Here is a 26,433-nt window from a genome sequence, read left to right as displayed (position 1 = left end):
TTGGAGTCTCCCCCCGACCTCACCGATAGCTTCCTGCCCCTCACCTTGCCGCAGGGGAGAGGGGCTCACCAGAAAGTGACTTGATGTGTGACCGTGGGTCTGAGTCTTCTCATTTGTAGAGTGGATGTAATGATACGTGTCTTATGAGGTGGCTGAGAGTTGGATGGGTGACAAAAGTGGACACGCCTGGAGCGCAGTCAGTGTGCAGGCAGTGGGCCTTTGGTTCCGCGGTCCTGGGTGCTTGTAGGCCTTTGGGATCCAGAGCCTGGGCTGCCCCAGGCACAGCCCCGTGACTCCAGGAATGACTAATTCCACTCCAGCAATAAGCCCTTAGAAGCTCTGAGAAATGAGACTTTTCCCCTCCTTCTTGCTGCTTCATTAAACTCTTCTTGAGTGAGTGGAATGAGGATTGACCTAATCCTTTGGCACGAGGTAGGGGGTTCAGGGAGCTGGGAGAGACAGGTACACAGCAGCCTCCAGATGGCGAGGCGGAGGGTGGGCACACAAGGTTATCCCAGCCCCACAGGTGCCTGGGGTGGGGGTGGGCACTGGACGGGGGCCGGAAGCCTTGTGTTTCAGGATGGCTTTGCCTTGGGCCAGCTGGCAACCTCAGACAAGCCCTGGCCCTGACCCGGGCACAGTTTACTGTCTCAGCCTTGCTCACCTCCCTGTGCTTCTCTCGGGGTCTGGGAAGGGGAAGGCCTAGGAGGGGCTGTTGATAGGATGCCTGGACTGGGCAGTCTGGCTGGCATGCAGTAGGCACCTCCTTAGTGTACACAGGCCTTAGGGGAACAAAGGGGAGGGTGGGCAAGTCCTGGACCTTTCTCCTCTGTTTCCCCACCTTTATTTATTTATTTATTTAAAAAATATTTTATTTACTTATTATTTATTTATTTTGGGTGTGCCGGGTCTTAGTTGCGGCACATGGGGTCTTTAGTTGCAGCATGTGGACTTGTTAGTCGCAGCATGTGGACTCTTCGTTGCAGCACGCATGCAGGATCTAGTTCCCCGACCAGGGATTGAACCCGGGCCCCCTGCATTGGGAGCACGGAGTCTTACCCACTGGACCACCAGGGAAGTGCCTGTTTCTGCACCTTTAAGTGTGGCCTGGGAGTCCTGGCTGCCTCCCTGGGTGACCTCAGTGGCTAGACCCTGGGGGCCGTCCATCAGGGGGAGTGCTCTTCCCAGGCCCGGGCCCTGGCACTCCTCTCTGGGTCACGGCTGCCAGTCTGCCCAGATGGGAATGTCTACCCACTCTGGAGGCTGTCGCAGCTGGGAAAACAGTTGCAAACCTCACCCACCCCAGTAAGCCTCGATGGGTCCTTCCTCTGGGCAGCCTCAGTCTCCTTCTCCACAGGTGGGAAGAAACAGCGTGGGGAGGGGCTGGTGACTGAGATCCAGGGAGCCTCATCCTGGCCACCCTTTGTTCACAGGTGTTCCTGGCCCTCGGGGAGCTGCTCCTGTCCTGCAACTGGGCCGTGGTTGCTGACATCCTGCTGGTAGGTGTGAGAGTCGGAACGGAGGGCTGGACCTGGGGCCTCTCGAGCAGGGGCAGCTGGAGTCTGTCCTGCTCAGGGCTGGACTTCTGCTGTTGAGTGGCCTAGAGGCCAGGAGGGGCTTCAGAGACCATGGGGTAGGGGACCAAGGGCAATGAACAGTCACCTTGGACCAGGGGCCTCCCTGACAGTCTCAGACATATCCTTTGACCATCACTCCCATTTTGTAGATGAGCAAATGGAGGCTCAGAGAGGGCAGGTGCCTGAACCAAGGTCACACAGCCTGCAGAGGCACTGAGCCAAGACTGTGGCCCAGGTTTTTTTTTTTTTTTTTTTGTGGTACACGGGCCTCTCACTGCTGTGGCCTCTCCTGCCGCGGAGCACAGATTCCAGACGCGCAGGCCCGGCGGCCATGGCTCACGGGCCCAGCTGCTCCACGGCACGCGGGACCCTCCCGGACCGGGGCACAAACCCGTGCCCCCCGCATCGGGAGGCGGACTCTCAACCACTGCGCCACGAGGGAAGGCTGGGCCCGGGCTTTTTGACTCCAGGCCTCCCTCCCTCTTTCTTGACTGCACTTCTCAGCGAGCAGGCTCCTTGGCCTCCACTCTGGGTGTGCAGACAGGGATGCTGGACTTCAGGGCCACAGAGCCCAGGTGGGTCCAGGCCACCCCAGCTCCCATATCATGGGCTGCAAGGCAAGGGGCAGGCTCAGGCTATAATGAGGGCTGATGCTATCCTGACCCCATGACTGCTAGGTCCAGAGTCTAGCAAGACCCTCCCTGAGCCTCACACTCTCCGTCCAGCCTCCCTGCCTCCTTCTAGGAGATGTGCAGGGAAACGTTTTGAACACTGAAGGGCTGTGCCCTTGTGGATTACACAGGGTCCCAGACCTAGGGACACCCCAAGAGCCCTCCTCCTGCCTCCTGGTAGTCCAGGGCTGGGTGGGCATGAGGGAACCAGAGCAGCTTGCAGTTGGCTGAGAGCTGTCCTGAAGGGGGTCTAGTTCAGGGGCACGAACCTGGATTCAGGAAACAGACCTGGGATTCAGCCCTGCTTCTGCCACCTACTAGCTGTGTGTGACCTAGGCAAGTCACTTTGTGTCGCCGAGCCTCAGATTCCCTGTGTGGAAAATGGAGATGAAAATACCTCCTGGATTATTGTGAGGGTGAAATGAGATTATCCATGTAAAGCTTTTGCCCTGTTCCTGGCACAGAGAATGCTGGCTGGGATTCTGACAGCAAGTCAGTGGTTCCTACTTTCTCATCTTCCATCTCCCAGAGAAATCCTGGCATCCTGGAATCTGAGTTTGAAAGGGCTGTGGGGAAGTGTAGTCATTTAATTAGCCAACAAAACCTGCTTGAATACTGCTGTGGACGGGAGGCTCGCTCTCTGTCTAGATGCTCTGGGCCTCTTCTTGGCCCAGGCTCAGCGGATGTAAACAGGGCTGTCCTGTCTTTGACTCCTGGGTGGGTGTATCAGCTGCAGGGCTGGCGGGTCTTCTCTTTTCCTCCTTCCAGGCAGGAGACTTGGGCTCCATCCCACACTCAGCCATAGACCTGCTGAATGGCCTTGGGCCTCAGTTTCCTTGTCTATAAAAAGGGGTAATCATGGGCTTCCCTGGTGGCACAGTGGTTGAGAGTCCGCCTGCCGATGCAGGAGACACGGGTTCGTGCCCCAGTCCGGGAAGATCCCACATGCCGCGGAGCGGCTGGGCCCGTGAGCCATGGCCGCTGAGCCTATGCGTCCGGAGCCTGTGCTCCGCAACGGGAGAGGCCACAGCAGTGAGAGGCCCGCGTACCGCAAAAAAAAAAAAAAAGGAGGTAATCATAACCAGCCTGGCGGGGTAAGCAAGATAGCCTGAAGGAAAGCCCTCGGTATGTGGAATCGTGCTGGCAAATCCTTTATTTTTTGGCCAAGCTGTGCAGCGTGTGGCACCTTACTTCCCCGACCAGGGATTGAACCCGTGTCCCCTGCATTGGAAGTGTGGAACTGCTAGGGAAGTCCCAGGCAAACGTTGTCATGAGTGGGGCTGCCCACTTGTCCTCTGAATCCTGCCCCCTGCAGCTTCCTCCTTGTCCCCCCCCCCCCCGCCACCTGCTCCCTGCTGCACACGGCAGCCCTGCAGATATGTGAAGACTGCGCCTGTGAGCTCCCCCACCACCACCGTGTCTGTGTTTGCAGGAATGATTAACCTGGCAAAACCAGGCTCTTTGTAGAGCTGTGTGTGGGCTGGGGACAGGAGAGGAGGGGTGAGGGGGCCAGTCAGCCATAGTCTGAGCCATCTGGGTCTGCTGGGGAGCTGGCTGGCACTGCCCAGGGGGCCGGGCTGGACATGATCCAGCCTACTTAGTGTTCCCCACGGTCCTCCCCTGGCTTGGAGGCCTCCAGCCCCTAAAGCTTAGTGGGGCCTGTCATCCCAGGAAGGCTTCTAGCCTCCCTTCCCCTGCCTCCCCACCTTCCCAAAGTCCCTCAGTAGAGGACAGCCTTGTGACACTTTGGTGGCCGGAGCTGGACCAGTCCCTGCGGTTTTTGGAGCTCAGTCCCCTGACAGAGAGAGGGGGAAGGCTCCAGGGGGGAGTGGTCTCCGGCAGTGGGGGGCTCCCAGCTGTGGGGTGGAGGGCAGACAGATGGCAGCTGGGGGCAGGGTGAGGAAGAGTAGGAGGTGACGTGACCTGGAGAGTAAGAAGCTGCGCAGGGGAGAGAGGAGAGAGAGGGTGGTAGCTGGAGTTGGCAGGTCATAGGTAGCTGGGGTTGCTTTTCTAGAGGTGAGGCAGGAGCAGGCTCCAGGGGGCCGGAGGGGAGATGGGTGGAGAGAGGCCAGCAGGGGGTGGGATGGGGCTGGGGAGGAAGCAGCCTGCAGCAAGGCAGGGGCAGGAAGTGTGGCGACACTGGTGTGGCAGGAAGTGCAGGGAGGTCCCTGCTGGCTGCCCTTGCTCCTGAAGCACAGAAGGTGAGAGGGCAGCAAAGCCCAGGAGCCAGGATTCTGGAACAGTCCACCTGCTTCCACTCCCAGCCCTGCGCCTCTCTGGCTGGCCTTGGTTTGCTCAAGTGTGCAGTAGGTAGAAAGGTGGTACCTACCTACCAGTTACGCCCAGGCTACGCGGGCAGAGTGAGCTAAGCCCGTATCACGCACGTTCCTGCAGGGTTGCTGTGGGCTCCATGGCCCCATGTCAGTCCTGCCTCAGGGACACGGCTCTCTTTGATCTGCTTATCCACAAGGAGGAGAATCCAGATTCTCTCTGGGGAAGAGACCTCAGGGGCTCTTCAGTGGTTCCCAAACTTCACTGAGCCTAAGAATCAGGTTTGGGGGAGCTTGTTACAAATTCAGCTTCCAGGCCCTCTGTCTTCAGAGTCTGATTCAGTTGGGTCTGTGTTGGGTCGAGGGATCTGCATTGCTGTCGAATGTCCTGCGTGATCCCGGTAGAGCCGTTCCTCAGAATGCACTGGAAAACACTGGTCTAGTGTAGCTCCCCAGCTCCCCAGAATGTCTGCGACATTCTGACTAGTGCAGTCCGTCCCCTTGTTCACCTACTCTCTGATGGGGAGCTCACTCTTTGCACGCTGGGAAGCCCCTACCTCCTGGTGGGTCAGTTAATAAAAAGGACCTTGGCTCGTCACAGCCAAGACCCACTTCAGACCCACCTCCGGCAACCTCCCCCTGCCCGGCGGGGCCTTGGAGCGCCTTGCTTCCTGGAAGGCTGGAGAGTGTGTCTCCCCAGATGAACTCCCTGCTTCCCCAGACCTACTGATGGGGTCTCTGGCTCCCTCCACACCCTCCTGTCTGTCTGGGCCCCGCTCCAGCTTACCCACCGCCAACCGTGGGGAGTAGGGTAGAAGGGGGACTCGCTCCAGGTCTGTCCTCCAGGGTGCTGGAAATCCGCCACCAGGCTCACCTCCCACCTCCTCAGCACATCGCCACCCCCTCCCACTGGGGGATCATCACCCTCCTGTTCTCCCTCTGTCCGGTCTCCATGCTTCCCTGCTCTGCCTGCTGCCCCTAGGTAGCCGTCTGCTCACTTGTCTGTCTCACCCTCCCAGGGGTGTCTGGGTGGGAGGGCTGAGTGGGGAACGTGAGGCAGGCTGCCAGGGAGTCTGCACCTGGTGACTGGTGCAGTAACCAGTAACCGACTTTCTGCACTCCCTTGATGCACGCCCTTGATTGGCGCTGGTTATGCCCCTGGATATAAAGGGAACAGCTCTTCTAAGGAGGGCAAGTCAAAAACAGAGGGGTTTTTATCTCGGAATAGAGTGTGCCTGGAGTTTTGGGAACCCAAAAGCCTCTGAACTTCTAAAATTACCTGCTGGGCTCTCTAGCTGCTGGTGGGGCCCAGCCTTGACCCTTGGCTACGTGGAGACCCTGGGGACCCAGAACAGGCAGGGGGAGACCTACCTCTCCCGCCACTGGCATCAGGGGCTGGTCCAGGTCCCGCAGGTTGGAGTTCCTGGGAGGGGAGGAAGGGAGGGTCCAACCAGCCCCTGCACGGACTTTTTTGGACACTCAGAGTCCATCTTCTAGGAGGCCCTGCCCTTCTGCCCAGAACCACCAGTGAGTAATCACATAATTATGGGGTGAGAAGGTAGCACTTGGGGAAGGTGCAAAGCTGTGGTCAGTTCCTTCTCAGGCTTGTTGGCAGGTCCAGGTGATGGGTGGGAGGCCCGGCCTCTTTCACCACCTGGACAGAGTGGCTCAGCACCGGTGACTCCGGGACCAGCCGGTCACCCTCAAGAGTGACTCTTACTGTCCTGCCCACCCACAAACCCCTCTCTCCAGTCCCCGGGCTCTGGCCTTCACACCTTGGCTCACACCGTCCCCTGTCTGGAGTTCCCTTCCCTGCTCTCGCTGCCAGTTAGCGGTTTTCGGGGCTTGGGGTGAGCTTCTCCTCTTGGTTCTTCTCACTGTTTTCCAAATGTTCTATAAAAAATGCGTAAATATTGCTGGAAAGTTTCCTTCTTGCTTCTAACAGCAGAATGGTCAAAGGTCAGACCCTGGAGAAGAAGGCCTGGGATCAAATCTCAGCCCTACTATTTCCTGGCTGGGTGACCCTGGGCAAGTTACTCACCCTCTCTGTGGAGGGTTTCCCATCTGTAACATGTGGCTAGTAATCGTATCTCCCTCATGGGTTGGTTGAGTGGATATATAAAATATATATATGTATATGAGATACAGAAAATGCATACAGGAAGCATTTAATAAATGTTAATTATTATAATAATAATTATTATCATTGTTATTATTCTCTGATGGGCTCAGATTATGGACAACTAGGCCTTGGGGCTAAGGCTCTGGGGTGAGACGTTTCCCTGTGGCTGCCCTGTTGGGACTGTGTGACGTGTGGCTTCTACCTGAACCTCCTGCCTCCCTCCCCTCCCGTGCTGCAGCCCTGGGCTCTGGCAGGGCCTCTCCTGAGACCAGTCTCCTTGATGGTTCTACTTGACTTATTGAGTTGGCAAACTTTCAGCTAGTCCCCTCTGTGCCTGGTGCCTTGCTGAACCCCAGGGACCCCAAGAGAACTTAGGCAGGAACTTTGCTGCTGGACAATGTAAGGGTAAGGGGAGGAGGACCATGAACCTTCCAGCTGAGGGGGATGTGCCTTCAGTTAGGGGCGCACACGAGCTGGGGGAGCTCAGGGCAGGCACCTGAACTCTGGGAAGGCTTCACAGAGGCGGTGACCCAAAGGTCAGTCCTGAAGGATGAATGGGGATGCTCCAGCTGGACCAGAGAGGGGAAGGCTTGCCAAGCAGAAGGCACAGCATGTTCAAATGCCTGGAAGCTTTCTGCCCCTTAGAATCATAGGGCATGATTTCAGCCTGATGTCCTCCAGGTATCAGATGAGGAGCGATAATGAAAGTAACCCTTTATGTAGATACTATTATTATCCCCATATGGGGTTGAGGAGTCTGAGGCACAGAAAGGTGAAGTGACTTGCCCAAGGTCACACGGCTAGTGAGTTGGGGGTGTGGGATTGGAAGCCAGACAATCTGACTCTGGAATTCATATTCTTAACCTCCCAAGTGGGCCTTTTCAGCAAGCCTGCCTTCAGTCTCTGCCCAGAGGGGCTTCTTGAGATGGGGGCTGAGCCCTCCACACCACTCTGCCCAGGCGCCCACACGTGCAGGCGCCTAGCTGTGTACCCGCTCTTCACCCCACAGCCCACACTGCTGCCTTGTGGGCCCCTGAGCTGGGACACACTTGCCCCATCACTGTTGTCACAGCCACGCCTGGTCGCCCTGACTTAACAGCAAACCCTCAAGAGGGGTGGCCTTCATCAGGGACCCGGCAGCTCCAACCCAGGGGACCAGGGAGCCTTCCTGAGCCTCCAAGCGACCTGATGGCTCAGTGGTGGGGCTTCAGGCGTTGGGTTCGTCGACCCCCTGCCATCCCACTCTCTTAGCCAGCCTGTCACCCCGCCAGGCTGGTCCTTGGCAGCCGGGGGACAGAATAGGGCATGAGGGGGCACCTACTCCTTGCCCTCGCTTGGGGAGCTCCCTTGGTGCTTCTGTGTTTTGCAGTCCGTGGTGGTACCCAGGTGCCGGGGGACGGCAGAGGCGCTTCAGATCACAGTGGGCCACATCCTGGGAGATGCCGGCAGCCCCTACCTCACTGGACTTGTAAGGCTGGGTGGATGGCCGGGCTCCAGGGAGGAAGTGCACTTGAAGGCCTGGAGGCTGGTCTGGTGGGCCCGACAGACCCAGCCTGTCTCCTCTGCAGATCTCCAGCGCCCTGCGGGCTGCGCGTCCCGACTCCTACCTGCAGCGCTTCCTCAGCCTTCAACAGAGCTTCCTGTGCTGCGCCTTCGTTATCGCCCTGGGTGGTGGCTGCTTCCTGCTGACTGCACTGCACCTGGAGAGAGACCAGGCCCAGGCCCAGGCCCGGCAGACAGGTACCCCTGCCACCTTGCACCCATACCAGGCTCAGGGCTGACCCTATAGGAGCAGGATCACCACCCACCCGCTGAGCCCCTGGCTAGTTTATTTGTTCATCCATTCACCCATAGTTATTACGTCCCTGCTATGTGCCAGGCAAGGCTGCAGATGGTGGGGAGTGAACACCAAGTCCGAGCCCCCATGAAGCGAAACAAACAGAAGTAGAAGATAGAGTATGTTCAAGGTGATAAGTGCTACGGAGAGACATAAAGCAGGAAAGTGGGGAGAGAGGGACAGGTGGGGGCAGGTTGCAGTTTTTGAAAGGGTGGTCAGAGAGGTCCGCACTGCGCGGGGACTGAGTCATGCAGCCATCTGGGGGAAGGTGCTTCTGGCAGGGGGAAAAGCTAGTGCAAAGGCCCCGAGGTAGGAATGGACCTGATGTGTTTGAAGACTGGCAAGGAGGCCAGTGTGGCTGGAGCCAGGAGCAAGGGGGCCAGTGGTTGGGACGAGGGTGACAGTAATGGGACCAGAGCGTGGGGGCTTTGGGGGCCTTTGCAGGGACTGAGTCCTTACACAGAGTGAGATGGGAGCTGCTTTCTGGTTTCCAGTGCACAAACCCCAGGGTGTCTGATTTACATCCTAAAAGCACCACTCTGGCGCTGCTGTGTTGAGAACAGACTGTAGGGGGCTAGTGTTGAAGCAGAGACGCCACAGGAGGCCCTGCAGCCGTTAGGGGAGAGCAGTGGGGCTGGGACCATGGTGGTGGCATTGAAGGTGGGGAGAACGGGTCGGATCTGGAATTTATTTTGAAAACGGAAGCTAGAGGATTTCATGACAGGCTGTGCCCAGGCCTCGTCCCCAAACGCCTTTGACTTCTTTGGGGCTGGCTGAGCGATTTCTTCCCACAGGGATCCCCGACAGCAAGGACGTGCACAGCGAGGCCATGGAGAGCCAATGCCTGCTTCCTAGCACAGGTGCCTCCCCAGAGGACCCCTGAGGCCCCTGCCTTGCAGCGAGGAGGTCCCACCCACCCTGCTTGCACCTTTCTGGGCGGCCTCCACTGTATCAGTGCCTCTGCCCACCTTTGACTGCGGCTCCGGGACCCTGGCCAAGCTGCACCTGCCACTTCTTCGCTCCCAGCTAGAGAGCTGGCAGCGCCTGTGGCTGGGCTGGGAATTGAGCTGTCAGCACCCTTGGTGGGAGGCCTGAGCCTGTGCCTGCACCCAGCACGAGGCCACGCCAGCGCGGGTCCCTCAGCCTGGCTGCCAGCGGGCCCGATTAAAGTGTGGCCAGTACAAAGCCCGTGGATATAGGCCTGTAGACCTATGTTATTTATAGCCTCAAGGTGTCTCTGCTGGGATTGGAAGCAGGAGACGGGGAGGTGGGCAGTCTGGGCCAAGGATGCAGGGCTGCTCAGCGTGGGCCTCTGGGTGTCCGCACCCTGGACCGCCTGCTCTGACCCAGGTTCCCCAGTCTGCAGGGGCAGCCCTCTGCGTGCGTTCACCCTCTGAACGAAGTGGGGGCTGAATCAGTAGTCTTGAAGAGAGGTTTCTACTCCGGTGCTGGTGTGGGAGTGTGGCTGCAGGAACCAAGGAGGCACTCAGAGGAGTGCCCAGGCCTGCGCAGACCCACGCTGGGGGGCTGGCATGGCTGTGCATGAGCGCCCTGCTCTGCATCCCGGCCTCCTCCCGCACGGGGAGGGCCGGCTCGCTGGGACTCATATTTGCCCCTGGGCTTGGAGCAGCTGGGCACAGTGGGCCCCGCAGGAGATCAACAGCTTCCAGGCGGGCAGCAGTGGGGAGGCATGTTCTTTCCGCCATGAGCATAAGCGGGTCTCCCCTGCCCTGGTGCCCAGCTAGGCAATCACTGTTCACTTGCTGATCGCCACTTGCGGTGTGCCAGGCTGGGCCTGCCTCTCAGCAGCTGTGGGCAGAGCAGTGACCCAGACTCACACTCACCTCCTGACCCTTGCTTGCTGTCCCCCTGCCCCCCTGCCCCCCTGTGGTGTCCTCCCTGCCCCTTATGTTGGATGGGACAGGCTCCAGGAGCTGGACACTCCCGCTCAGCCCGCGCCTGCCACGCTCACCCCCAAGTCTCAGCGGCCCCTCAGGAGCAGCCGTCACCAGGGTGACCTCCCCTTCCACCCACGATCTGATGCTTGGCGCTCCTGAAACAGCCGGCCCTGAAGTTAGGAGAGAAAGGATTCATGAGGCTGCATGGTAAGGGTTCTGCACCCAGTTACAGTGTGGGTGCGGGAGAGGGGCGCCGCTCCCACACCACCAAGCGATTCTCTGACTCCCGCTGGGGGTCCTACAATTCAACTTGACCCTGAGGCTGTCTACCCAGAGATAGCATCAGATTCTGCAGGGTAAGGATGCAGTGCAAAAGACTGTCCCTGTCACCCCTGTGCCACGCTTCAGATGCCAATCACAAGTCCAGGCTGTGACCAATTGTAAATCCAAGGTTCTCACAACCCCTTCCTTGGGTTCCATTAATGTGCTAGAGAACTTAGGAAACCCATTTACTCACTATATTGCCAGTTTATTATAAAGTATAGCTCAGAAGTAGCCAGATGGAAGAGATGCATAGGACAGGGTATGGGGAAAGGGCGTGGAGCTTCCACGCTGTCTCCAGGCACCACTCTCCCCAGATGTCCATGTGTTCACCAACCCGGAAGCTCTCCGGACCCAGTCCTTTTAGATTTTACGGAGGCTTCATTACTTAGGCATGATTGATTAAACTGTCACTGGTTGATCTCAATCTCCAGCCTCTCTCCCCTCCCGGGAGGTAGTTGGCGGGGGTGGTGGAGCTGAAAGTTCCAACCTTCTAATCACAAGGCTGGTTCTCTGGCAAGCAGCCTCATCCTTAGGTGAGTTCCAGAAGTCACCTCCTTAACAAAGGAAAGACACTGTTAGGGCTCTCATCACCTAGGAAACTCCAAGGGTTTTAGGAGCTTTGTGCCAGAAACAGGATGAAGACCAAACATATATTTCTTATTAGAAATCACAGTATCATACTTAGTTTCCTCTGAGAAGGAGGCAGTCAGTCTGTGCGGGATTCACTGGCTGTGCGACCCGGGCCACTTCCTGTCTTCTCTGAGCTGCAGACTCCCCAGCTATATTTATGAGGTGTGTTGAATGTGATTTTTCTAACCTAGACCTCATGTGATTTCTCACGGGCTGGGTCTAGGTCCACAGAAGCCCAGCTCCAGGATCTTCATCCCTACAATCCGGGGGAGGACCCCTGTGAGATTCAGCTCCCAGGAGATGGGCAAGCGCTTCCCAAGAGTCATCAGCTACCCCCACCTCTCCCACCTCAGAGTCCTCCGGCTGGGGAGAGAGATCAGAAACCTCATTTATGCCAGTTCCAGAAACATGCGTTGGTACCAGTGGGTGCCCATCTTGGTGTTGGGCAGTGACTCCAGCCCTGCCCTTGGACCTCACAGCCCCAGAAGGAACAGGGAAACGCTTGGCTGGGCCAAGTGAGGCACACCTATGGGCAGAAGAAGGGGTTACATCCCTCAGAAGCTTTGAGGAGTCAGCCTAGGAGCTGGTAAAAAGCCAGAGGTGTGGGGAAGGGAATCCCTGGTGGATAGAACAGGCAGAGGTGTGGGGAAGGGAATCCCTGGTGGATAGAACAGGCAGAGGTACAGGGGATGGGGCGGAAGATACGTGATGAATCACGGAGAGGTGTGGTGTGGTCAGGAAGGAGGGGGTATGTGTGTTTTGGGGGAGAGAGAGGGAGCGGAAGAGACTGGCTGGGACCAGAGGGCTCAGATGCCAGCCGAGGAGCTGGAGCTTGAATCCTGTAATCAGGGAAGTTCTTTCTGACTCAAGTGCTTTCTGGGGTTTGGGTTGCCAGGCAGGGCAGGGTGGTGCTTTCTGGGACTGAGCTAGACAAAATGCCCCACCAGGAGTTTATACGATGTTATCATCCGAAGTGTTTGGAGGCGGGGCAGGAGCAGGGCGGGCTGGCAGACTCTGGGAGGGGGAGACCAGTATCTGTTCTGCAAGCAACCCGACCCCAGCTGTACTCAGCTCCCACCCCTTGCCTCTCTGGGGCTGGTCACTCAGACCTCACTGTGCTGAGGTCGCAGGTATAGGTCTCTGAGAGCCCAGCCACTCGGGCTAGGCAGGAGGAGTGGTCAATAGAACACACCTTTCTGGCCAACAGGGCACTTGCTGGGTGATCAGTCCCTGATACTGTGGACTCACTTGGTGGGAATGTTGATGGAGGAGCACACTGCTGAGCAGGACGAGGCCCTCAGACCTGATCTGCTCACATCATGTGTTAATTGCTCTTCCAGGACACACGCTGCGTTCCAGCTCCCAGGTGTCATCCAGGTATGCAGGTGTGCTTGGTCAGTGTGCGTGTGCCTGTGCGTGCTCATCTCTGTGTTGGTGTGTGAGCACGTGAGGAGGTGTTTATAGGGTCTGGATGAGAAAACTCTTCTTCCACCCTGACCTCAGGCTTGGAGGGTTAAACACGTGCGTCGAGATGGTCACCCCAGTCCTGGCTTGTCCCCCTGCAACACCAGACATCAGTCTGTTTCATTCCCTGAAGAGTCTATCTTTCCTCCATGCCTGGGTGGGCCTGTGAGCCTTCTGGTTTAATGCAGCTGCAGGAGGCAACCAGAGGTTGTTGGAGCCAAGCCTTATCTGACACAGGGAGGTATGGGACTGCACGTGCTCTTTCTGTGGGACCACATCAGTTAAGGTTGTAGGGTGGTGTGCAACAGAAACTGACTGATACCTTAAGCAAGAAAGGGATTTGTTGAAGACCTCAGGAGCTCACAGAATCTATGGGAAGATTGGAGATTCAGGAGCCAGGGCTCCGGGGCCACCTTATTGGGACATTTTCTCCCTATTCTTTTTCCTAGACTGGCCCAGCAATATATTTTTTTGTTTACATATTTGGGTTCCATGTAAAAGTTTGAGAAAACGGCTGTTCTGCTAAAAAAAAAACAAAAAACAAAATGCTGATCCAATACACCTTTGAAGCCATCTGCACTGGAATGTGAATTAAAGGCCTAGATTGGTGTCCTGTGACATCAAGATTTAAAGCCCTGGCTGAGAGAGTCCAGTTGGATCCTATGCCCATGCCTTGATTTATAGCTCCATTAAGACCAGGAAACCAGGGTCACTTAGCAAGGGAAATGGACATTGAGCATCAAAATAAAACATCAGTGAAAGAAAAAAAGACCAGAAAAAACAAACCCACAAAAACCAACGACTATGTCTATTACAGTGATCCTGGGCAGGCCAGTCCTTCTCTCAGATGCAGCCTCTCACGGGACAGGGAAGAGGCTGGACTCAGTGTCCTTCAAGGGGTTTTTCACTTCTTATAGTCTGAGTCCATGATCAAAGGAGATCGGAGCATCTGTAATTCAGAAAGTGTTAAGAATGTTCAAAAGACAGAACAGGAACTTCTGTGTTAGTGGGGACTCAGAGGCATCTGTACTGAGCAGGAGAGAGAGGCAGAGACGAAGCGTTCTGAGCAAAACTCGTGAGGCAGGCCCAGGCTGGGGGATGGAGGGGCTCCAAGAAGTCCCCAGCTTGGCAACAGTGGGAGCAGAGAGGAGGTGTCCTCTCCCTACCCGTGGGTGGTGACCTGTGGAGAACGTATTCAAAGGGTGGGAGGGAAATGTCACAGGGAAGCTAATGGAGGGTGGAGTCAATCAGGGAGAAAATGCCTTTACCAGAAGGGCCCGGAGAGGAATCTGGCTGGTTCTGAGTCACGCAGAGCAACAGATACATGATGCAAATCAGCACACACTTACTAAGCACCTGCTAAATGTCATTTACTCATTCAGTCACAAACATTCTCTGAGCACCTCCTCTGTCCTGGACAGCGGAAGTGAATCAGACAGCGTATGGGCCCTTAAGGCTCACGATCTGTTGTTGGGCCGGTGGAGGGGAGTGGTGGACTCATGTACAAACATAGCACAATGAGTTTGGTGTGACGGAGGAGGGATACACAGGTTACTCAAGTAACCTAGGGGAGGAAATGACAATTGAAACAAGCAGGTCAGGGAGGGCTTCCTGGAGGAAGTCATGGCTGTGCTGGATTTCTGAAGGACTAATGGGAGGAGTGACCTAGGTAGACAGCGTAGGCAGAGCAGGACTAAAAAGCCGGGGGAGGGGGCTGCCCAGGGGACGCTCTCCGTGGTCCTGAACCATCAATGTGTTAGTAGGACAAGGGCTTTTGTGTTGAGGGGAGAGCGGGGACTAGAGACAACTGCCCCCAATTCCTGCCACTCCTCTGGGCTCCAGGAAGTATCATAACTATGAGCGAGTTCAGGGAGATCAATTTTCAGTGTAGACGAGTGTAATTTTGAGAGATGGGCAGTAGGCTCTAAGGCTGGAGATTGGCATGGGTCATGAAGGGTTATCGGAGATCATGTTAAGGAACTTAGATATTTTTAAAAAATTAATTTTATTGAAGTATAGTTGATTTCCAATGTCATGTTAATTTCTGCTGTACCGCAGAGTGTTTCAGTTATACATATATATATTCTTTTTCATTTTCTTTTCCATTATGGTTTATTACAGGATATTGAATATATAGTTAGTTCCCTGTGCTATACAGTAGGACCTTGTTGTTTATCCATTCTATATATAATAGTTTGCATCTGCTAATCCCAAACTCCCAATCCATCCCTCCCTCACCGCCCCCCCCACTTGGCAACCACAAGTCTGTTCTCTGTGAGTCTGTTTCTGTTTCGTAGATAGGAACTTAGATATTTTTAATCCTGTAGGCAGTGGGGAGCCATGGAAAAGTTTTGTGCAAGGTAGTGCTAGGGTTGTATGTGTGACTTAGAAAATCACTGGCAAAAAATATGAAGAAAAGACTGGGCGGGGGACTTCCCTGGCAGTCCAGTGGTTAAGACTCCGCGCTTCCACTGCAGGGGCTGTGGGTTCGATCCCTGGTCGGGGGACTAAGATTTCACATGTGGCTGAAAAAAAAAGAAAAGAAAAAGACTGGAGGGGAATGTTGGAACAGGTGGTGTTCATCTTTAAAAGGGTCCAAGTGAGACATGGAGAGGTTTGAGCTAAGTCCATGAGCAATTGGGACACTGGGAGATATTAAAGAGAAAAAATGGACAGGCCCTAGAGGTGGGAGTTGAGGGAGAGGAAGGAGTCCCAAATGGCTCCCAGGTTCCCAGCTCAGTGACAATGTGGATGCCGCTGCTATTTGTCAAGAGATAAATGATATTGGGTGGGAGCAGGTTTAGGGGAAAGACAATGAGTTCAATCTTGGATGTGCTGAGTTTAAGGTGCTGGGGGATATCTAGGGGGGAGTGTGCAGGAAACTGCATGTGGACCTAGTGCTCCGAGATGAGGCCACATCTAGAGATGGAGGTTGGGGTGTCCTAGGGAGGTGGATAATTGTTGAAAGCCCAAGCATGGGTGAGAGGCTGCCAAGGGAGAGTGTGCCATGTGAGCAGGGAGGAGACTGAGGCTGAGCCCTGGAGACACTCCTGTGTAGGGAGATGGGCAGAGGGGAGGTGGACTGAGCTCCCAGGTGGCAGCCGTGGGGGAGCCAGTATTTCTCAGAGTGTGTTCTGCAAAGCTGTAGTCATCTTACGAGATGTTCTGTGGTCTAGTACACATGGGGACATGGCAGCCTATACTTCCCCATGGGAGACTCCCAGTGTACACTCTCAGATTACAGACTCTGAAAAGTTCCTCAGTTAGGAAACCTAATTCTCTGTGTTTATCCCACCATTTCCCAAATATACTTGCCCTTGGGACACTGGCCACTAATGAAATGTGCCCCATTTGTTTTGAAATTATGGTCTAGACCTAATGAACGAATATCAGAAGGCCCTTTAGCCATCATTGAGTTCAGCCTCCCATCACGTTGATGAGAAAGCTCTGTCCTGGAGAAGCTAAGAGCATCGCTGTGGGGCAGTAGAGGAAACACTGGATTAGGGGGTAGACACACCTGGGTTTAGTGCAAGCCTCATCATTTACTAGTGACCTTAGGTAGATTACTTCTCTTCCCTGGGTCTCTTTACCTGTGAGATGAAGACAAGAACCCTACAAGTTCTCTAGCTGATGGTCCCAGAGGCTCTCAGGAGGCCACAGTGACTTGCCCAGGGCCATACAGCCCAAAAGGGCTTATTGTCCCCCCATCACCGTGCCTTTGGTGGCCCCATATCCCACCTAAGGACCCACTCTAGAGAGTGCCTTTGAGTTAAAATCCCAGAAAACCCCACAGACTGGGAATGGCTGGCTTGCTTGGTGGCAGCTTAGAGGTCCCCCAAATTTGAAAGGCTCAAAACTCTGCCAATTTTCCCCTGCTCCAGAGCCTACTCAGTGGTGGAAAGGCAGTGCCATGGAAAGGGAATGCTCCCCTTTCTGGCTAAGGCCTAAAACTGCTCCCTGGGCAGAGCTGTGGCTGAAAGGATGAGGAATTTTGGGGAGTGGGAAGGGGACCATGGTGTTGGGCTTAGAGCCATGGTTCTGCCTTCTTCACTGCTGGACAGGCCCCTAGCTGGCCGCATCGCCCCGCTGGGCACTGTCCTTTAGCTGGCACCATCACACAGTTATGAAAGTCAGTGCCAGGGCTCAGTCCCAACCCCATGGAGCTCCTAGGTCTGTCCTTCCCTGTTTAATCACCTGCCATCCTGGGCCACCCCGTGGAACTTCCCTCACCCAGCTTTGCAGTCCTGGGCTCAGCAAACTGGAAAGAGGCAGCAAGGCAACTTTCAGAATGAAATCTGTTTTCCTAACCCTCCCGCCACAGTCATTCATACCCAACACGATGAAGCATATTTTTAGTCACTTTGCAGAATTTAAAATACACCTCGAAGGCGCCAAGAAACACCAGCTCGGGGATTAACTCTGCTCACAAGAGACGGTGGGGCGGGAGTGGGGAGGGGTGACTTGTGCTGTGTCACCCGTTGGCTATGCCATGACTCACTGTGGCCGACACCTTCACGAGATGCACCTGCCCACGGATGTGGGATCTGGAGCAGCCCGTAGTGGGAACCGAGCTCCCAGCCCAGGCCGAAGGTATTGCACCAACCTGGGTCAGCACCAGCCCTGCTGCCAACTAGCTGCATGTCCACGGTAGGGTCACTTATGGGCCCTGGAACCTGTGTGTGAAGAACTCTGGTTTCCCAGGCTCTGTCTACTTCTACCATTATGTCCTCAGCACTCTACAGGATTTTCATTTCAAAGCTGCGAACAAATGAATGGGGGAGGGAGCTTACCAAAACCACAGCCCCTCTGAGATGGGTGAGAGTGGGGACTGTGGCCCTGAATACAGAAACTACCTGACCACTCTGCACAGGAGACAGGGCGCCCCGCTCCCCCAAGGGAGGACCTGGGGGACTTCCAGACCCTTTAAATCCTGTCCTCCTATCTACCCCCAAAGAGAGAAACGGAGACCCAGAGAAAGTTAGGGGTCTTGTCTAGGGTCATGCCACACACCAGGGCAGAACTGGGCTAGGACCCAGCCTCCTGTCTCCCATTGAGGGCTTTGTCGTGCGCTGCTGAAGTGTGATGCTTGCGGTTGCCCGTTGCCGTGCCCTCAGGAGAGAAGGCCCCCTTTCAATGCCCTGTTTCGGGGGTGGGGCAGGGGGCCGGTTGGAGCCCTGGCTCTCTCTCCCAGGGGCTGCCTTTCTGAGGGGCAGGGGTAGGGTCTCGGTGTGCACACAGGAATGGGCCCAGCAGGAGGCAGGGGGCTGGATCTGAGCTTCCAGATGGGTGAGTGACATAGCCTTCTGTGACTGGTGGAGGCCTGGGTCCCGGGCCAACCCCCCACCCGTCACGCTTCTTGGTTCTTACGCAGCCCTCCCTGAACTGATTAAATCATGGCGGGTGAGTAGCTGCTGGAAAGGCCGTGGGCCCTCCTACCCGCAACCCCTGACTTAACCGTCTGAGACCCTCTCTCCAGGATGTCCGTATGCCCTGAGCTCTAGCCTTCAGCTTTCTCCCAGAGTCTCCGCCTTGGTAGGGGGCGGAGAGGGCACTGAGTGGGTGCTGGGAAGTCCTGCTTCCCGGACGCTACTCTTAGCTCCGCAGCTCCCCACAAACCCCCTCCGGGTCCTCGTCAGCCTCGGCGGCCGCGCGGCTCCAGAGTGACTGCGCCCCCGTCGGGCGGGAGGGGCTCTGCGGCCCGGCCCTCCTCCTCCGCCCCCCGGGGGCAGCACGTGCGGGGCGGGGCTGTGGCCCGAGCCCGGGGCTGATTGGGCGCGGGCCTGGTGGGCGGGGCCGGGCCGCAGCTGTCAGAGCAGCGGCGGCGGCGACCGCGGCGCACCGGGCTGAGACGGTGGCAGCGCCGCAGCCGGGGTCGGAGCGCAGGAGCCGACGGCGCCCGGCCGGGATGGTGCAGCGGCGGCTCCTCGGCGCACACACGCACTGAGTGGGCCCAAGCTGGGCCCCGCGCCCCCCGCGCCCCCCGCCGCCCCGATCCCGGCCGGCATGATGTGCCTGGAATGCGCCTCGGCGGCGGCGGGCGGCGCGGAGGAGGAGGAGGCGGACGCGGAGCGGCGGCGCCGGCGCCGGGGGGCGCAGCGAGGGGCCGGCGGTGGCGGTTGCTGCGGGGCGCGGGCAGCGGGCGCCGCTGGAGTGGCGACCGCCGACGATGAGGTGCAGACGCTGTCGGGCAGCGTGAGACGGGCCCCTTCCGCACCCCCCAGCACCCCCAGCACCCCCAGCGGCGCAGCCGCTGCCAAGGGCCTCGGCGCTCAGCAGCCCAAACCAGCCAGCTTGGGCCGCGGGCGGGGGGCAGCCGCTGCCATCCTCAGCTTGGGCAACGTGCTCAACTACCTGGACAGGTACACCGTAGCAGGTGAGCGAGTGCCCCACCCAGCCCAAGAACCAGGACCCTCTGCCTCGAGGTACCTCGGGGAACCTTCGGTTCCAGGCCCCCTATATCCAAGCCTTTCGTGGGGTCCCTAAGGGCCCTCCGTTCAGGCACGACTGGGCAAGTGATGCCCTGAGATCTACTGGTCCAATCCAGGGACCGGCCCCCGTACCCCCGGGCCTGGGGTTGGGGGAGTCCCCATCCCTGGAGTAGCCCGCGCGTCCTCGCCAGCCCTTGACGTCCTATCCGTTGTCCTCTTCTACGAGAGAGTCTCCTTTGCGTCTCTCTGCGTTCTGACCTCCGCGCCCCCATCCGCCCCAGCCTCAGGTTCCCGGGCCTCTCCTCCCCTTCCCCCAGCCCAGGCTGTCTGTCGGTCCGTAGCCGGTCAGTTCCTTCCTTCCTCCGCCGTCTCCACTCCCCTGCGTGCGTGCGGCGAGTGCGCGCGCCCCTTGCGGGTGTGTGCCAGGGGAAACCAAGTGTGTGCTCGCGGGCGGCGCGGATGTGTGTGTGAGCGTGTGAGCGCGTGGCTGACAAAGGCTTGGGGCTGCGGGGAGCGGAGGGAGGGGCGGGGCGGGTCCGCGGCGTCTGGGGACCCAGGATGCGGTTTGCAGCTGGCCCTGGCTAGAGGCCCGAAGACGCCTCCCCCTGTTCTGTGTCGCTTGGGGCCTGGGGTAGGGCGCGGGCCACTGGGGCTGCCTCATCCTCTGTGAGCATCTCCGGGAATCAGCCTTGGGGAGGGGCTAGAGGTAGATAGAACAACTGAGTTCTAGCCCCGGATTTTCCCCCTTGTGCTTGGTGTGTGACCTTGGGCCGGTCTTAGCCTATGTTTAGGTCTGTTTCCCCGTTTGTAAGGTGGTTGGTCCTCAGGCCCTTTGGGGATGGAAGGGCGTTCTGGGATTCCAGTCTCCTCGCTCCCCTCCCATAGTTCTGGGGTGGGGGGCGGGGGGGTGGTGGTGCCTGTGAACAGGGGTTTTCCCTAAATTGAGCTGCCCCTCGGTGGGAAGGGTGCAGCCTTGAGAGAAAGAGACTTTGGCCAGGCTAGCACGTGGGGGCTCTCTGCCATGGGAGAGCAGTGACTAGATACCTGACATCCTGGCATGCTGGCCTAACCATAGCTTAGTAAAATCTGGAACTAGAAAGAAAAAAAAGATGGAGGAATTTTGGACAGACTCGAAAGAGAACTAACTTTGTACCCATGGAGAGAGGCAAGCTCTGGCTTAAGCCATAAAACATATGCCACCTGGGTGCCCTTCCCTAGGACTCAAGTCTCCCCCTCTGTTGAATGGGCTTTTGTGTCAAGTGGAAGGAGGAACTCTGATGGGAGAGCAGAGGCTTCCGCCTTCCCCCACTCCCACTTTCAAAACCCTTTATCTCTCTGACCCTCCCTGCGGGGTGTTGGAAGTGGGTACCAGTGGCACAGTTTCCGGGTCGAGCTCAAGGGGCTCTTACTTCGGCCTGGTGAGCAGGAGTACCCAGCACCGCCCAAGTGCACCAGCCCCTGTGCACCAGCCCCATGGCACACACATGTGCCATGCTGCCTGGGACCTGGGAGCTTAGGTACCACCCTAAAGTGGGGAGAAGTCAGAGGACACGGGGGGGCCTGTAGTTAGTGCAACATTGACTTCTGTCCGTAGATGGGCAAACCGAGGCCCTTGTCCAAGATGGCCCGGAGAGTGCGCGACAAAGCTGGTGTTCGATCTGCCTGTTTCCCACCCTCTCAGCTGGGCAATGAATGGCCTGCTTCTAGTGCTGTAACACACTCCAATTTGTTTTTTCATGCCCCTGACCACCCCCTCTGATATTTTTAGGGAAACCGACGCTGCTAGGGGCTGAGGTGCGACGGTGGGATCAGGGAGGGCTGGTGCTTATCTGCCCCCACCCCCACTTGCGTCCCAGAGTCAGAATTCGAGAACAAGATAGGAAATTTCTGGTGAATTGGTAAGGGGGGTTGGGGCAGTAGGGAGGAAGGCCCGGAAAGCTCTGTGCAAACACCGCCTGAGCTGTGCATCCCTCCCTGTCCCTCCAGGGTGGGAGCTCATGCACCACCCTGCCCCCAACACACAGCATACACAGATTTCCTCTCCGGATAAGCCTGGCTCCCTCCCTCTCTCTTTATGGTAGATTCTCCTACCACCCCCACCTTGCTGCCAAGTTCAGTTTTCAGGAAGATTTACTGTCTCTATGGCAACTACTATGGCTTGATGTATCTTGGGAGACTGGGGGGACCGCAGGGGAATGGTCATCCCTGGCCCCAGTCCACCTGTTGCTGGCTGTCCAGCTGGGACAGAGGAGAGGAGGCAGACAGTCCACTGCTCAGTCATCTTTGATATTTGCGCCCACCTGATCCCTGAGAACCTCACCATCTGGCCCTGCCTCCCCCATCAAAAAATGGGTGAGTTCCCACTCTCTTCCTTTAAATCTGTCCTGTGCATTTCTGTTTTCATGGTATAGACCAGCTCTGTCCAAAAGGGATATAAATGCAAGCTACGGATATAATTTAAAATTTTCTAGTAGCCACATTAAAAAAGTAAAAAGAATAGGTGAAGTGAATTAATAATGTATTTTATTCCACTCAATATATCCAACATAATTCAACATGTAATCAATGTAAAAGCTACCCATGGGATAGTTCGCCTATTTTCATACTGAGTTTCGAAACTCAGCGTGTTTTACATTTACAGCACACGTCAGTTTGGACTAGTTGCTATTCAGGTGTCCAACAGCCACAGTGGCTCGGGGCCACCACGGTGGACAGTGAAGGTCTAGAGTCTGATTCCAGAGTTCACATCCAGGCTCTTCAACTTCCCAGCCATGTGACCTTGGGGATGTCTCCTGAGCCTTCTGGGTGATCATTTCCTCCCCTCCACCTCCCGGGGTGTGTGGCATAAATGAGAATGTCTCTTAAGCTAGACTCCTAGGAGAGCTTCACAAATGTCAGCTCCCTGCTCTTCCATGGCTCTGTCCAAGCTGTGCCCTGGCCACTGTGCCCTCCTGTTTCTCGGTTTCTGACAGTTCCTTTCAGGAAGCGTTGGCAAACCCCTCCCTTCTTCACCAGGGCTGATCTCCATCCTGGGAACTCCAGGAGGTTCTGCCTCTGCCCTAGCATTCCCAGCGCCACCCCCGGTGATCTGGCTAATTATGGCGTCTCCACCTCCTTGTTCTCCTCCCCCTCCTCCCCCTCCTCCTCCCATCCTCCCCTCCTCCTCCCCCTCCTCCCCCTCCCCCCCTCCCCCTTCCCCTCCTCCTCCTTCTCCTCCTCCTCCCCTCCCCCTCCTCCCCTCCTCCTCCTCCCCCTCCCCCTCCTCTTCCTCCCCCTCCTCCTTCCCTTCCTCCTCCTCCCCCTCCTCCTCCCCTCCCCCCTCCTCCTCCCCTCCTCCTTCCCCTCCTCCTCCTCCTCCCCTCCTCCTCCTCCTCCCCTCCTCCTCCCCCTCCTCCTCCTTCCCTCCTCCTCCCCCTCCTCCTCTTCATTCTCCTCCTCCTCCCCTCTCCCCCTCCCCTTCTCCTCCCCTCCCCCTCCCTTCCCCTCCCCCTCCCCCTCCCCTCCCCCTCCCCCTCCCCTCCTCCCCTCCTCCTCCCCCTCCCCTCCTCCCCCTCCCCTCCTCCTCCCCCTCCTCCCCATCCTTCCCTCCCCCTCCCCTCCTCCTCCCCTCTCCCCTCCTCCTCCCCTCTCCCCTCCTCCTCCCCTCTCCCCTCCTCCTCCCCTCTCCCCTCCTCCTCCCCTCTCCCCTCCTCCCCTCCTCCCCCTCCCTCCCCCCTCCTCCTCCCCCTCCCCTCCCCCCTCCTCCTCCCTCTCCCCTCCCCCTCCTCCTCCCCTCCCCCTCCTCCTCCCCTCCCCCCTCCTCCTCCCCTCCCCTCCCCATCCTCCCCTCCCCCTCCCCTCTCCCTCCTCTCCTCCTCCCCTCTCCCCTCCTCCCCTCCCCTCCTCCTCCTCCCCCTCCCCTCCCCTCCTCCTCCCCCCTCCTCCTCCCCCCTCCCCCTCCCCTTCTCCTCCCCTCCTCCCCCTCCCCTCCTCCTCCCCCTCCTCCTCCTCCCCTCCCCCTCCTCCTCCCCTCCCCCTCTCCCTCAGAGCCCCCCTGAGGGCAGCAGGCCTCAGAAGCAGGTGAGAAGGGCCAGGTTCCTGCTCTTGCTTTTCTTACTGAGCATTGTTTCAGTTGGATGAAAGTGAGGTAGCCGGGAAACTGCCTCTAAACCCTTGCCCCATCCTCCTTGGGGGGATGAGGACACTGACACCGGGAGAACGCTGGAACTTATCCAAGGTCACATGGCGGGACGGAGCAGGACCAGAACGCTCCAGTGTGGTCTTCTCTCGGGGAGGACAGAGCATACCCCCTGCTTCTGACCTGGAAACTCAGAGACTGCTGGCCAGGGCAGAAGCCCTCTGGGCAGATGGGTTTCAGCTCAGTTTAACAGCAGCAGTTTGAGCTCCCCTAGGGCACGTGGCTCCTGCACCCTCCCCCAAGCCCCTGTGAGCCTGGCAGCCACCCGCTCTCCATTCGGAGCCCACTCCTGGCTGCCAGGTCAGGAGAAGGAAGGAGCCTCTCAGGCGAGGGTCCTGAGTCTTCTCTTACCAGCTCTACATCCTGGTGCCGGAGCTGCCTGTGCTCCTGGGCTCCCATTCTTGCATCTGTAAAGTGGAAGCAGAGCTGAGGGTGTAGGTGCCAGCATTCTGCTCCTGGAACCAGGCCCAGCAAGAGGGAGCTCACGTTTGGTGAATAACTATTTGAAAGCTGAGATCCTCCCCCAACTTCTCCGGGACACCTGTTCTCTTCGTGAGACAGTTTCTTTCCCTTTGATCCAGCCCCCTGGCAGACCAGGCACTTGAAATTGGGCGGAGCAGGGGCTGGTGAGGAGAGGCAGAGCCCTGCCCTGGGGGAGTCCTTTTCTGCCAAAGAAGCTGAGACCGGTGTCCATGGCAACCACTCACTAACACAAACCCAGAAGGAGAGGGGAGTACAGGGAACCAGCCTGGAACACAGGCCTGGCAGGGACTGAGGGGCTTCCCCAAACACCTGGGCTCTGCGCAGGAGGGGCTGCCAGGCACCGGCTTTTAGCTCTTTTTCTGTCTGCTTGGCTGAGGCTGTCCAGAGCTGACAGTTGGGGAAACAGAGGCTCAGGGCCTTTTACAGAGTCACCTGAGTGTGTAGAAGCCAGGTCAGTCCCCAGGCTCCGTGTCTATCTTCGTGGATAAGGATATCAACACCACTCCCGCCCTGCCCTCTCAGGTGGCTTTGTCCCCTTGAGTGGCCCTGCCCTCGCCACCACCAAGTCAGCACTACGCAAGGTCTGTAGGGCGGGGTGTCCCAGGGCCACATTCCAGAATGCCTGTCTGGTGGGTCAGCGTCCAGGTGCACCGCTGGGCTGGCCTGGAATGCCTGTGCCCCAGTGACTAACCACCGGCAGCCCATTTCCTTGCTCCTTTTCCTCTTTGGCCACTTTCTGGCTGGTTCTAACAGCATTTCTGCTGCGCCGCTGACCTGTCAGAGAAGTGCTTTGAAACTCACTGCCTTGATTTGGGACTCAGGGCCAGTGACTGGCCCAGCCTGTGCCTTAGTTTTCCCTTTGTGAATGGGGCCGGAAGGCTGCAGGCTGCAGGGTACAGCCTGATCTGAGAGTGAGACTGCTCAGAGAGGTGGAGTTCCGCGTCCCTTCCCCAGACAGGAAGTGGCTTTGTTTCTGCCTGGGTGTGGGGGCCTGAAATCCTGAGGGTAGAAGGGGGATGAGAGCAAAGGAGGCAAAGAGGACACTGTCTTGATCCCCAGGCCCCTGGGGCTGGGCTCCTGGTTGGGCCCTGACAGTCTCCTGGGCTGAGCTTCCTACTCCTGGCTTTATCAGAATTGCTGTGTGACCTGAGGCAGATCCTGACCCTCTCTGAGCTGTGAATCCACAATAGATGATTTTGTTCCTGTTTTTCTGTGGTCAAGGTCTTGCTCCCAAGGGTAGTATGGGGCACATGACTTGGTCTCAGGGACTCTTGTCTTCTGGAGCTCAGCTCTGCCTGTACCTCCCTTTTCCAGGACGATCCAGGACTGTTCCCTAGATGCTGCAGCGGCCAACCTTAGTTTTTGCTGCCGGGTCTCAGTGGTGTCTCTGCCCTCCTTCCAGGAAGTCTTCCCCACATCCCCCTCACTCTGTCCACCTCCATCACGGCACCTACCCCCATATAGGGTGGCTGTCTCCCTTCAGCCTCACGTGGGCTGAGCCTGGTCATCTCTGTGTCCCCAGTATATGTGGGGGGCTGGCACAGGCTTGGCTCTTGTTGGCCGACTGAGTGGCAGAATTGAGTTGACCCAGCCCTGCCTGTCCCCAAAGCCCATCCTTCTGGGCTGAAGGGGCATTGGTAGGTTTGAACGACCCTGGACAAGGACCAGGCCCGCCTGTAGGGGACAAAAGGCCGGTGCTGCCCTTTTGTCCTGAGTAGGACACAATGAGCTGGAGGCCTCATGTCTCTGAGAAGGAAGGGGGGGCAGAGATCAGTGTGGTCCCTGTCTGCCCAGTCCGCAGCCCTGACAATGGGGCTTCCTGGCCCCATGCTGGGCAGAATGGCTCCTGTACATGCAGGAGGGCACTGTGGTGGCTTCGTCTGGCCTCTTCTGCAGGTAGGGCACTGGAGGCCAAGGGCTGGTCCCAGGTCACACAGAACGCTGGTCTGCTCTGGGCCTGGCCCTCTCTTGGTAGTTGGGAGTGGTTGGTGAAAGGAGCCCTAGGTAAGATATGGCGGAGGGCAGAAGCATTTATATTAGAGCAAGAAAGAAGCAGGACTGATGCACCAGCCAGAGCTTGGAGGCTAGGGGTGGGGTCCCAGCCTCCTGCCTTGCCCTCAGTTCTCTGCCTCCATAGAGACCTTGCTGGGGTCTACCCTCACAGCCTGGTAGTTCCGTGGGGTCTTCCTGGTCCCTTCACTGCCCAGCATGGACTTGCAAACGGGGTCCCAGGCAGCAAGGAGCACCATTATGCTTTGTAAACTGTAAAGAGCTGTGCCTGGGGAGGGAGGGTGTTACTTGGCCACACACTGTTTCTAGCACCCGGGTGAGGGCGGTTGGCGTGGATGTTGAGAGGGGGCTGGCTGCAACCTCTTTTCTGGTGCTTTTTGGGGTGAGGTGGGGAGCACAGGCCAGGTCGGGGCGCTTAGGGGTCTGCTCGGCCTAGCTCCTGCCGGGCTCTGTTTCCTTTGCCTTCTGAATCTCAGTTTTCCAGCTGAGAAGCGGGAGTGGGGGTCGCTGGTGGCCTGGGCCGCTGGAGCAGCACACAGGGA

The 26,433-nt window shown here is 57.5% G+C and overlaps 2 protein-coding genes across 12 annotated transcripts in view; both read left to right on the top strand.

The window, feature by feature from the left end:
- SPNS3 (SPNS lysolipid transporter 3, sphingosine-1-phosphate (putative)) overlaps positions 1–12,421 on the top strand; it is a 48,825-nt gene extending 36,404 nt beyond the window's left edge. For 2 of the 3 annotated variants that reach the window (XM_030763289.2, XM_030763291.2), the window contains 4 exons: positions 1,434–1,499; positions 8,010–8,108; positions 8,209–8,380; positions 9,272–12,421. In XM_030763289.2, the coding sequence (XP_030619149.1) occupies positions 1,434–1,499; positions 8,010–8,108; positions 8,209–8,380; positions 9,272–9,360 (426 nt within the window). In that variant the 3' untranslated portion in view covers positions 9,361–12,421. The remainder of the gene's footprint in view (positions 1–1,433; positions 1,500–8,009; positions 8,109–8,208; positions 8,381–9,271) is intronic. The other variant, XM_030763290.2, reaches the window with a different exon arrangement.
- A 93-nt stretch (positions 12,422–12,514) lies between these two features.
- Positions 12,515–26,433, top strand: part of SPNS2 (SPNS lysolipid transporter 2, sphingosine-1-phosphate) — a 42,073-nt gene continuing 28,154 nt past the window's right edge. For 6 of the 9 annotated variants that reach the window (XR_016388877.1, XR_016388876.1, XM_089900578.1 and 3 more), the window contains exon 1: positions 18,615–19,166. Coding sequence is in view for 7 of the 9 variants with exons in the window: in XM_089900578.1 (XP_089756704.1) it covers positions 18,797–19,166 (370 nt within the window). In the remaining 2 variants the exon portion in view is untranslated. Of the gene's footprint in view, positions 12,707–15,311; positions 17,441–18,614; positions 19,167–26,433 lie in introns of those variants that run through there. The other 3 variants (XM_089900581.1, XM_089900585.1, XM_089900579.1) reach the window with 3 other exon arrangements.

Source organism: Delphinapterus leucas, chromosome 19 (assembly GCF_059928025.1).
Source record: "Delphinapterus leucas isolate spDelLeu-1000000601 "Yukka" chromosome 19, BTC_Dleu_Yukka2, whole genome shotgun sequence".
Classification (NCBI taxonomy): domain Eukaryota; kingdom Metazoa; phylum Chordata; class Mammalia; order Artiodactyla; family Monodontidae; genus Delphinapterus; species Delphinapterus leucas.
The sequence above is the reverse complement of the archived record's forward strand: the minus strand, read 5'-3'. Positions and strand labels throughout refer to the sequence as shown.